Genomic DNA, 12,072 nt, shown 5'->3' with positions numbered 1-12,072 from the left:
TTCCGGGGGAGGGGGGGGTTCTGACAAAGATTCAAATCCAACTAAAACTTACACTTATTTGTGTTTCTTGTGGTATCCCATCTAGGCATTGGTCAGATCAATGCTCATAGGACCTGCAATGATGCGTAATCACTAAGAAGAATGGGTGTTTGATAATGTGTGTGTCAAGCAGAAATGTAGTGGTATATAGTAAGATAAAAAAAAGTGGATCACATTTCAATGATTGGTTCACATGTCATCAGGCAATTGTTTTGATTCTTGCATAACTATTCTTATGACCAACAATGATCAGTCACATAGTATTATGACTGGTTATGAATAATACTGTTGTCTTTTAAACAGTGTGTTTTAACTTGATATGTATACTTTTTGATAGAAAAAATATTATGTTTACACATGGCAAAGTAGACTAAACAAAGTTTGTCTGATGAAAGAGTTTTAACCACATGGTCACCCAGAATTATGGAAGACCTTTGCCCCATCTTAGAAAGAGATAAGATAGATCAGTCTCAATTTAAATTTATCAAAATAAGCATATTTAAGAAATAGGAAGTTTAGATCAATTTCAAATTCTGTTTGTATGAATCTGAGAGCTCTTTAAAACATATTGAGTCCTGATGACTATCAGCTTGTAAAAACTTGATGTGAAAGTTGATTATGAATAAAATATTATCATAATTATATGAATAACACAAAAAATAAAATATTGTTAGCAATTTTTATATGTAAGTTTTTTATTCCATTTGATATAAAACCCATCATGCATTAAAGGTGATTAATGACTCACAGGTTCGAGTATACTATGTTAAGATCTACTGTAGATGCAGTTTATATACAGCTCCAAATCATATCTTTCAGTTACATACAGCCATAATGAAATGAACTTTCTGATGATTTTGTTTAAATTTTTAACAAATCATAAGTCACTGAAACTTGGGCCTATGTAAACCGTGTATAAAGACCATCTGCTTGTAAATATCAGTCTCATATCTCTCTTGTAGGTTGAAATCCAGGTTTCTGTGAATGAAATAATATGATAACAAGGGATAAAACTATCCCCAAATCCCTCATTTCCACCAATCCTAATGGTGGTTAGTAGCCCTATGCTTTGAGTTACAGTGCCTTTGTTCTTCCCCTACATAGATGGGATAAAGCACATACAGGCTATGCTGTAATAGATACCCATGTCCCAGTTATGTGCAAGCTATTTCAGAGACCTGATCAAACATGCTCAATCTGTAAATGCTTTACTTCCCCCTCTTCCTGTAATGAATATTCCACCAACAAATTCATCAAGAAAACGTGAAATGCACTATTAGAATCCCACTTCTTTCGACATTAATGTTATTCATTTAAAATGTTTAATTAAATGTAATTTTTATATAAATTCTGGTAAAATAGATTGGCCCATGTCAAGAGTCTTCTATAAGAATGTACATTCCAAGATGGATTATCATTAAATAATAAGAATTTGCTATCTCATGCCATACTGTGGTTAAAACATTTTTTTAAGGATATAATTGGTATATATTTTTTCTATTGTTGTTTTGTCAATAATGGCTTACATGAATAATGTGCGATAAGGCCTACATTCCTATGTTGCTTTGAATATATTTGTATGATTGACTGTTTACTATTTATATCATTCTTTATTTTTCAGTCAGAGTGTCCTGAAATTATTATAGTGGAGATGATATACCAGGAAGAATTTCTTGAATGTTGAACAAGATTAAACTGGTCATTTTGTTTCATCCATTATCATTATCACCACCACCACCATCATCATCACTTTCATTATCAACATCATCATCATCATTTTTATCATCACCATCACTGTGATCATCATTATCACCATCATCATCATCTTCGTCATCTTCGTCATTATCATCATATTGGTGCATTGTGGTTTAGTGGTTCTGAGTTTTCGCCTTTCAAACAGATGGTCACGGGTTCGAATCCTAGCCATGTCATGTTTTCCTTCAGTAAGAAAATTATGCACACTGTACTGCACTTGAATGGGTACCGGGCAGGATTAATTCCTTGAATGCACTGAGCGCTGTTGAAAAAATGGTAGCTGGAGCTGAAGTCACTGCAATAATAGCAGCGCTTTGTATTCTCATCTGGCAAAAAGTAATTATATAAATTCTGTTATAATTATTATCGTCATCATCATCATTTAATAAATGATTATTATTCTTATCATTTGTTCATTCAGGTTGTAGTTACCAATCAGATTACAACACATTATACCAACCCAGTAGAACAGAATCCAGTTACCATGGAAACAGATGATACTGAATCTTTTTCTGTTGCTACCTCAGGTAGGCAATTTTTTTCTGCCCTTTTTGACTTTGTACCTTATTCTTTATTTTGAAATGACAAATAAAAATGTTAATAATACAAACATCTTAAATATTTCCATTTTTAGTCTTTTCCCCATTTTCTTCTGTATTCTGGGATATTTAGTGCATTATTCTTATTCAATATTAAATGAATTGAGTCAATACTCCCCCACTCAATTTGCCCTCTATTGACCTGCTTTAATTTCTAGCCGATGGTCAAGCAATCACTGACATGGTTTTCATTTAGATCAATCCTCCGTCTCTGACCTTTCTATTATTGATGATGGTGATTAAACATCAATTAACTGCTACATGGTGTTTGGTGCTTATTTAGCACCTCATTTCAAGTAGATACTCTTTGTATGAATGTATTCTTTCCTTTGCATTTTCCTTTCTATATAAACTGGGTTTCAAGATGAACGTCTCAAAGTTCACAAGTGCGCTACACAAATTCCACTCAGTCGAAATGAACAAATTTGGACATGGGCTAGCTTCAATAATCTTTACTAAGCACATGTCAATAATTAAGAGATTGATTTAATCACAAAGAGGCTGTAGCCCCTCAAATCATTTGTTCCGTAATCCAAAGTCACCAAATGGCAAAAAAAAGACCAATGAAAATGAGATGGGATTGAACAAACTTACCAGTAAAGTTCATGTTATGACCATCGGCATGTTTAATTGATTGCCTCAATAAGTAAGAAATCACTGGAAGTTAAGATTAACATTTTAACACACATATTGAGGTAAAAAAAGGCATAATGCATGAATGGACTCAATAGCAATCAAGTACTGAATGACCATTTGGGTTGAGACTGAACCTGATACTTTTGTGACTTTGGATTCTGGAACAATTGATTTGAGTGGCTACAAACTCTGTTATTAAACCAATTTTTTTTTTATTATTGACATGTGCTTAGTAAAGATCAGTGAATCTAGCCTGTGTCAAAATTATGTTCATTTTGACACAGGCTAGATAATGGAATTTGTGTAGTGGGCTTGTGAATTTTCATAAATTTCTTTTGGAGCCCAGTTTATTTTATTGGTTTTAAAACATACAGTATTTGAAACTTTGTTTTTTGTAAGGTATTAGAATGGTTACTGCATGCATATAGTTTTATTTTTGTTTTCTTCATGACTTCCTTTTTCCACTCAATCTACTGTCTCATCCTATCACCTCCCCTCCTTCAACCTCATCATGTTCTCCCGCCTCCATCTCTCCTCTCTCATCCTATCACCTCCCCTCCTTCAACCTCATCATGTTCTCCCGCCTCCATCTCTCCTACTCTCTCATCCTATCACCTCCCCTCCTTCAACCTCATCATGTTCTCCCGCCTCCATCTCTCCTACTCTCTCATCCTATCACCTCCCCTCCTTCAACCTCATCATGTTCTCTCACCTCCATCTCTCCTCCTACTCTCTCATCCTATCACCTCCCCTCCTTCAACCTCATCATGTTCTCCCACCTCAATCTCTCCTCTCTCATCCTATCACCTCCCCTCCTTCAACCTCATCATGTTCTCCCGCCTCCATCTCTCCTCCTCTCTCATCCTATCACCTCCCCTCCTTCAACCTCATCATGTTCTCCCGCCTCCATCTCTCCTCCTCTCTCATCCTATCACCTCCCCTCCTTCAACCTCATCATGTTCTCCCGCCTCCATCTCTCCTCCTACTCTCTCATCCTATCACCTCCCCTCCTTCAACCTCATCATGTTCTCCCGCCTCCATCTCTCCTCTCTCATCCTATCACCTCCCCTCCTTCAACCTCATCATGTTCTCCCGCCTCAATCTCTCTTCTCTCATCCTATCACCTCCCCTCCTTCAACCTCATCATGTTCTCCCGCCTCCATCTCTCCTCTCTCATCCTATCACCTCCCCTCCTTCAACCTCATCATGTTCTCCCGCCTCCATCTCTCCTCTCTCATCCTATCACCTCCCCTCCTTCAACCTCATCATGTTCTCCCGCCTCAATCTCTCCTCTCTCATCCTATCACCTCCCCTCCTTCAACCTCATCATGTTCTCCCGCCTCCATCTCTCCTACTCTCATCCTATCACCTCCCCTCCTTCAACCTCATCATGTTCTCACGCCTCCATCTCTCCTACTCTCTCATCCTTCCTCCTCCCCTCCTTCAACCTCATCATGTTCTCCCGCCTCCATCTCTCCTCCTACTCTCTCATCCTTCCTCCTCCCCTCCAACCTCATCATGTTCTCCCGCCTCCATCTCTCCTCCTACTCTCTCATCCTATCACCTCCCCTCCTTCAACCTCATCATGTTCTCCCGCCTCCATCTCTACTCTTACTCTCTCATCCTATCACCTCCCCTCCTTCAACCTCATCATGTTCTCCCACCTCCATCTCTCCTCCTACTCTCTCATCCTATCACCTCCCCTCCTTCAACCTCATCATGTTCTCCCGCCTCAATCTCTCCTCCTACTCTCTCATCCTTCCTCCTCCCCTCCTTCAACCTCATCATGTTCTCCCGCCTCCATCTCTCCTACTCTCTCATCCTATCACCTCCCCTCCTTCAACCTCATCATGTTCTCCCGCCTCAATCTCTCCTCCTACTCTCTCATCCTTCCTCCTCCCCTCCTTCAACCTCATCATGTTCTCCCGCCTCCATCTCTCCTACTCTCATCCTATCACCTCCCCTCCTTCAACCTCATCATGTTCTCCCGCCTCCATCTCTCCTACTCTCTCATCCTATCACCTCCCCTCCTTCAACCTCATCATGTTCTCCCGCCTCCATCTCTCCTCTCTCATCCTATCACCTCCCCTCCTTCAACCTCATCATGTTCTCCCGCCTCCATCTCTCCTACTCTCTCATCCTATCACCTCCCCTCCTTCAACCTCATCATGTTCTCCCGCCTCCATCTCTCCTACTCTCTCATCCTTCCTCCTCCCCTCCTTCAACCTCATCATGTTCTCCCGCCTCCATCTCTCCTCCTACTCTCTCATCCTTCCTCCTCCCCTCCAACCTCATCATGTTCTCCGCCTCCATCTCTCCTACTCTCTCATCCTATCACCTCCCCTCCTTCAACCTCATCATGTTCTCCCGCCTCCATCTCTCCTACTCTCTCATCCTATCACCTCCCCTCCTTCAACCTCATCATGTTCTCTCACCTCCATCTCTCCTCCTACTCTCTCATCCTATCACCTCCCCTCCTTCAACCTCATCATGTTCTCCCGCCTCCATCTCTCCTACTCTCTCATCCTTCCTCCTCCCCTCCTTCAACCTCATCATGTTCTCCCGCCTCCATCTCTCCTCCTACTCTCTCATCCTTCCTCCTCCCCTCCTTCAACCTCATCATGTTCTCCCGCCTCCATCTCTCCTCCTACTCTCTCATCCTATCACCTCCCCTCCTTCAACCTCATCATGTTCTCCCGCCTCCATCTCTACTCTTACTCTCTCATCCTATCACCTCCCCTCCTTCAACCTCATCATGTTCTCCCACCTCCATCTCTCCTACTCTCTCATCCTATCACCTCCCCTCCTTCAACCTCATCATGTTCTCCCGCCTCCATCTCTACTCTTACTCTCTCATCCTATCACCTCCCCTCCTTCAACCTCATCATGTTCTCCCGCCTCAATCTCTCCTCCTACTCTCTCATCCTTCCTCCCCTCCTTCAACCTCATCATGTTCTCCCGCCTCCATCTCTCCTACTCTCTCATCCTATCACCTCCCCTTCTTCAACCTCATCATGTTCTCCCGCCTCAATCTCTCCTACTCTCTCATCCTTCCTCCTCCCCTCCTTCAACCTCATCATGTTCTCCCGCCTCCATCTCTCCTCCTACTCTCATCCTATCACCTCCCCTCCTTCAACCTCATCATGTTCTCCCGCCTCCATCTCTACTCTTACTCTCTCATCCTATCACCTCCCCTCCTTCAACCTCATCATGTTCTCCCGCCTCAATCTCTCCTCCTACTCTCTCATCCTTCCTCCTCCCCTCCTTCAACCTCATCATGTTCTCCCGCCTCCATCTCTCCTACTCTCTCATCCTATCACCTCCCCTCCTTCAACCTCATCATGTTCTCCCGCCTCAATCTCTCCTACTCTCTCATCCTTCCTCCTCCCCTCCTTCAACCTCATCATGTTCTCCCGCCTCCATCTCTCCTCCTACTCTCATCCTATCACCTCCCCTCCTTCAACCTCATCATGTTCTCCCGCCTCCATCTCTCCTACTCTCATCCTATCACCTCCCCTCCTTCAACCTCATCATGTTCTCCCGCCTCCATCTCTCCTACTCTCTCATCCTATCACCTCCCCTCCTTCAACCTCATCATGTTCTCCCACCTCAATCTCTCCTCTCTCATCCTATCACCTCCCCTCCTTCAACCTCATCATGTTCTCCCGCCTCCATCTCTCCTCTCTCATCCTATCACCTCCCCTCCTTCAACCTCATCATGTTCTCCCGCCTCCATCTCTCCTCTCTCATCCTATCACCTCCCCTCCTTCAACCTCATCATGTTCTCCCGCCTCCATCTCTCCTCCTACTCTCATCCTATCACCTCCCCTCCTTCAACCTCATCATGTTCTCCCGCCTCCATCTCTCCTCTCTCATCCTATCACCTCCCCTCCTTCAACCTCATCATGTTCTCCCGCCTCAATCTCTCCTCTCTCATCCTATCACCTCCCCTCCTTCAACCTCATCATGTTCTCCCGCCTCCATCTCTCCTCCTACTCTCTCATCCTATCACCTCCCCTCCTTCAACCTCATCATGTTCTCCCGCCTCCATCTCTCCTACTCTCTCATCCTATCACCTCCCCTCCTTCAACCTCATCATGTTCTCTCACCTCCATCTCTCCTCCTACTCTCTCATCCTATCACCTCCCCTCCTTCAACCTCATCATGTTCTCACGCCTCCATCTCTCCTACTCTCTCATCCTTCCTCCTCCCCTCCTTCAACCTCATCATGTTCTCCCGCCTCCATCTCTACTCTTACTCTCTCATCCTATCACCTCCCCTCCAACCTCATCATGTTCTCCCACCTCCATCTCTCCTCCTACTCTCTCATCCTATCACCTCCCCTCCTTCAACCTCATCATGTTCTCCCGCCTCCATCTCTACTCTTACTCTCTCATCCTATCACCTCCCCTCCTTCAACCTCATCATGTTCTCCCACCTCCATCTCTCCTCCTACTCTCTCATCCTATCACCTCCCCTCCTTCAACCTCATCATGTTCTCCCGCCTCCATCTCTACTCTTACTCTCTCATCCTATCACCTCCCCTCCTTCAACCTCATCATGTTCTCCCGCCTCAATCTCTCCTACTCTCTCATCCTTCCTCCCCTCCTTCAACCTCATCATGTTCTCCCGCCTCCATCTCTCCTACTCTCTCATCCTATCACCTCCCCTTCTTCAACCTCATCATGTTCTCCCGCCTCATCCTCCTCCTACTCTCTCATCCTTCCTCCTCCCCTCCTTCAACCTCATCATGTTCTCCCGCCTCCATCTCTCCTCCTATCACCTCCCCTCCTTCAACCTCATCATGTTCTCCCGCCTCCATCTCTCCTCCTACTCTCATCCTATCACCTCCCCTCCTTCAACCTCATCATGTTCTCCCGCCTCCATCTCTCCTACTCTCTCATCCTATCACCTCCCCTCCTTCAACCTCATCATGTTCTCCTGCCTCCATCTCTCCTCCTACTCTCTCATCCTACCTCCTCCCCCCCCTTCAACCTATATCATATTCTCCCATCTCTACCCCTTCTTCTCTCTCATCCTTCCTCCTCTCGTACCTCAACCATCATCATGTTCTCCCGTCTCCATCCCTCCTCATACTCTCATCCTTCCTCCTTCCCTCTTTCAACCTCATCATGTTCTTCCATCTCTACCCCTCTTCCCATATTCTTATTAATCCTCCTCCCCTCCATCATGTTCTCCCGTCTCCATCGTTCCTTCTACTCTCTCATCCTACCTCCTCCCCTCCTTCACCCATCATCATGTCTTCCTACCTCCGTCCCTCTTCTGACACTCTCTTTCCACTGTCTTTCCCTTAACAATCTCTCTTATATTTACCTCATGCCAAATTCTTTCAAGATGGCGGAGAAGGTCATGTGACCACAGCCCTAGGCAACACATGGAGTCACAACGTTAACACTCGTCTTATTCTCCAGTATCGAGATGAAGTACATCGAGAGGTATGTAAAGATATGCCACGTCATTTGCAGTTTAAACCTACTTTTCATATTTTTGGATTATTCTGGAAATTCTTCAAATGTGGGTAGATCAAGTGGAGCAGAGAAAATGATGAATGGAAAATTCATAATCCTACGAAAAGAAAAAAAATTGCATGAACCTGGTTATTTTATCTTTGTCATTTTTTTATTCAATGCCTCTTACTCTTAATTGTTCCTGGATCTATTACTATTATATTTGTACCTGTTCTCTTTCGTTCTTTCTTTCTTCTTTCACTGCGCCTTGGGCATTCTGCCGAGTGGATTTGGCGCATTACAAATTACATATATTATTATTATTTTCTTCCAAAGCAAACTGATATGATGTCATTAGAATCTAATCTAAGGTGTCATTTGTTCTGTTTTGTTTTCATGAAGCTGTTCATAAGTTATGCATTATTTTACTGATGACCTGTTCTATTGCCAAATTTCCCCTGTTTGAATATCTCATTATAATGGGAGTGATTTTCCTGTAATCATAATCAATTTTGGGGACAAAAATTCATAAACTTTGCATTCAGATGCACGTTAAACATAATCTGATAGCCCCCCTCCCCCCCTAGAACAGGTAACTAGTCACATGTTAAGTCCTATGTAATGGAACTACAGCTTTGGAAACCACCACATTATATATGTATGAAAACATTGCCCTGCATTAACCTTTGTATCAGAAAAATTCCCTTAAAGTTATTGTTTAGTAGATATAGAGTTGGCTCTTTGTATATTCAACTAATTTTTCAACCATAATGAAAATGACCTTGTATCTTATTGTTAGTTCCTAAATTTTAAATAATCTTGCTTGAGCAAAATTGCGTCAGAAATGGCTTTAAAATATTTTTTAAAAGAAACAAAAAATCACGAAAAATGTACCAAATAGCAATGTTGATATGAGAATGGAGTTTGTCCATCTTACAAATGCTCTTGTAATATGATTGGTCGGTCCAGTTTTCATCTCTAATGGCACAACTTTGTAATAGAATCCACTAACAAGGACCGCATCTCTCCATCTCACTCTCCTGTCTCAACCCATCTCCTCCAAAAATCAAGCCAGCGTGTAAGGTTAGGTTAATTCAGAGTACTTGTCTTCTAACACTTGACTTTGATTATCCCCTCTTGTTGTGTACAGATATTGATAGCCAAATCCCCGCTTGCTCCGTTCGCTAAGGTAACCTATACCATCCAAGATGCAGGCTTAGTATCTACAGGTAGGTTCAACAAAACTTATCCTTTTTTTTCCTTCCATTCACCTCAATTCAGCGTTCTCTTCATTTGCATAAAAAAGCAAGAGTATATAACAAGGAAAAAAAATAGTATTTTGTTCTTTACATTCAACATAAAAAACATTAAAAAACATTTTAAAATGTTTTGTATTACCTCCTTTTGCATCCTGAAATAAAAAAGGGCAGTGGTTATAAAATAATTCGGCATGAAATCTGCAATTTCTGTAAGGTGCTATAATGATGTATGATAGATATGAACACCATACATTTAAAAAGCATTTGTAAATGAATAAACTTGAGCTGGACTTGATAGAGGCATTAACATGAACTCACGGCATTACTGCCTAAAGACATGATACTTCCTAACTAGAGAAGTACGCTGTATGGCTGTGTATCTACTCCCAAGAACATAGCTACAAACAATGCATAGGGTTCATTTTCCTCTACTAAGAGAGAAAAGGGGAAGGGGGGGCGGTGTGATGTGATTGTTCTCTTTAACTTGAATTTGATAGTTCTCCAACTATACATTGACATATCGATGTTTTCGAATTCACTACATGTACCCTTTGCTAAGTATATGATAGAGTACTGCACTTTTCACCTAGTGTTTTCTTTATAGTTAAAGGTAAATGCTAGTTTTGGTAATGATATCGAAATAAGTTCGTACAGAATCCAATGAAATAAACACCAAGTGTCTGTTTGTATAAATAAAGAATATGTGCCAAAGGATTCTGGAAGAAATTGTGTAATTGCTGAGAAATTAGCAAATAAGCACATGATTCGGGTCAAGCGTTGGGCACAACATTCAAAGCAATAATAATACACTGTCCCACATGCACTTATCTGTGTTGGTGATCTTCAGTGTGAATATTTTTTCAGCATAGATTTCAAGATTTCACAAAATTCAGTTTATGTGACTGTACCAGATCTAGATCTTCGATGATATACTGACAATTAAGCCTGGTTTTACAGACTTTCTCGTGAAATCAGTGTTTACTACAACTACTGGCATTTCTCTTTAATAGGGTTTTTTTTAAGCCATGCAATTGCTACATCAAAGAGTTGTCTTTCCTGATTTAAACTTAATTATGACAAATGAGTTATATAGGCATTCAGAACACAATGTAGAGTTGAATTACATATGGCACCCTGTATGTTTGTTTGCTTTACCAAAACTTGCTTATTCTCTTAAAGATGAAAACATATTCTCAAAAGTTTTTGTGCTCCTTTCTGGACAAAACATATGCCCAAAAAAGAACACATGGTGTACCTTGAAGCCTCTACACTGATTCATTAAGAACTCATGAAGATAAAATGTACATTTCTTGCTTAATAGAGAAGAAAATACTTGTAGCTGTAGGGTTAGACAAGTAAAACAATACATATTTCTTGTTTAAGCATGACTAAATGTAACCAATTTTATTGCATATAAGGACAAAATCAAGAGGGAGTTTGGGTGTTTATAGAGAGGTCCAGAGGCAGATTTAACAGTATGTTGATGATTAAATGTTTTCATATCTACTACTGCAAGCAATGCACCAAACATTCTTCATGTTCTCACAAACATCATGTGCACAATTGTGATTCAAAACAAACAGATGCTGATTGCTCTCTGAAAGTTTGGTAAGTATTTTAAGACAAAATCAGATTTATTGGCATGACTCAACATAATAATGTATCAAACACTGAGAAAACATAGATATAAAGACATATTACTGCCATCATTTACTGTCATCACTGAGAACGGCATATGGAAATCAATATCAAGTATGAAAAGCAAGTGATGTCATAATTACAAGCTTTATGCACTGTCCTCTTTCAAACAAATGCATACCATCTATCAATGATGTTATGCTCAGACACTATAGGTGATAATTATGTCCTGACTGGTCATCCATAGTTGAGATTTATTTGAGTCAATCACACTCTGTATAAACCAGGATTTGGATGTTGAGAGGCTTTCATTAAAAAAACTTTAGCTTATGATATACTGCCTCTTAACGGGTTATGATCTAATACCTGTGTCAAAATTAAATTCTTATTATTTCTGTGTTGGATTAAACGTGAATTTCAACATTAAGGGTAAATGCTAGTTTTGGTAACGATATCAAAATAAGTACAGAATCCAATGAAATGACCACCAAAGTGTGTGTTTGTATAAATAAAACGCATGTGCCAAAGGATTCTGGAAGAAATTGTGTAATTGCTGAGAAATCAGCAAATAAGCACAGGATTCGGGTAGAGCGTTCAGTTCAGTTTATGTAACTGTACCAGATCTAGATCCTCGATGATATACTGACAATTAAGCCTTGTTTTACAGACTTTCTCATG

The 12,072-nt window shown here is 41.2% G+C and overlaps 1 protein-coding gene across 1 annotated transcript in view; it reads left to right on the top strand.

Annotated features, from left to right (window-relative positions):
- Window positions 1-2,220: 2,220 nt before the first annotated feature.
- LOC121419393 (DNA repair protein RAD51 homolog 2-like) overlaps window positions 2,221-12,072 on the top strand; it is a 35,544-nt gene continuing 25,692 nt past the window's right edge. Inside the window, exons 1-3 of the mRNA XM_041613847.1 lie at window positions 2,221-2,321; window positions 8,385-8,485; window positions 9,648-9,726. Of these exons, the coding sequence (XP_041469781.1) occupies window positions 2,279-2,321; window positions 8,385-8,485; window positions 9,648-9,726 (223 nt within the window). The 5' untranslated portion in view covers window positions 2,221-2,278. The remainder of the gene's footprint in view (window positions 2,322-8,384; window positions 8,486-9,647; window positions 9,727-12,072) is intronic.

This window comes from Lytechinus variegatus, chromosome 7 (assembly GCF_018143015.1).
Source record: "Lytechinus variegatus isolate NC3 chromosome 7, Lvar_3.0, whole genome shotgun sequence".
NCBI lineage: Eukaryota > Metazoa > Echinodermata > Echinoidea > Temnopleuroida > Toxopneustidae > Lytechinus > Lytechinus variegatus.
The sequence above is the reverse complement of the archived record's forward strand: the minus strand, read 5'-3'. Positions and strand labels throughout refer to the sequence as shown.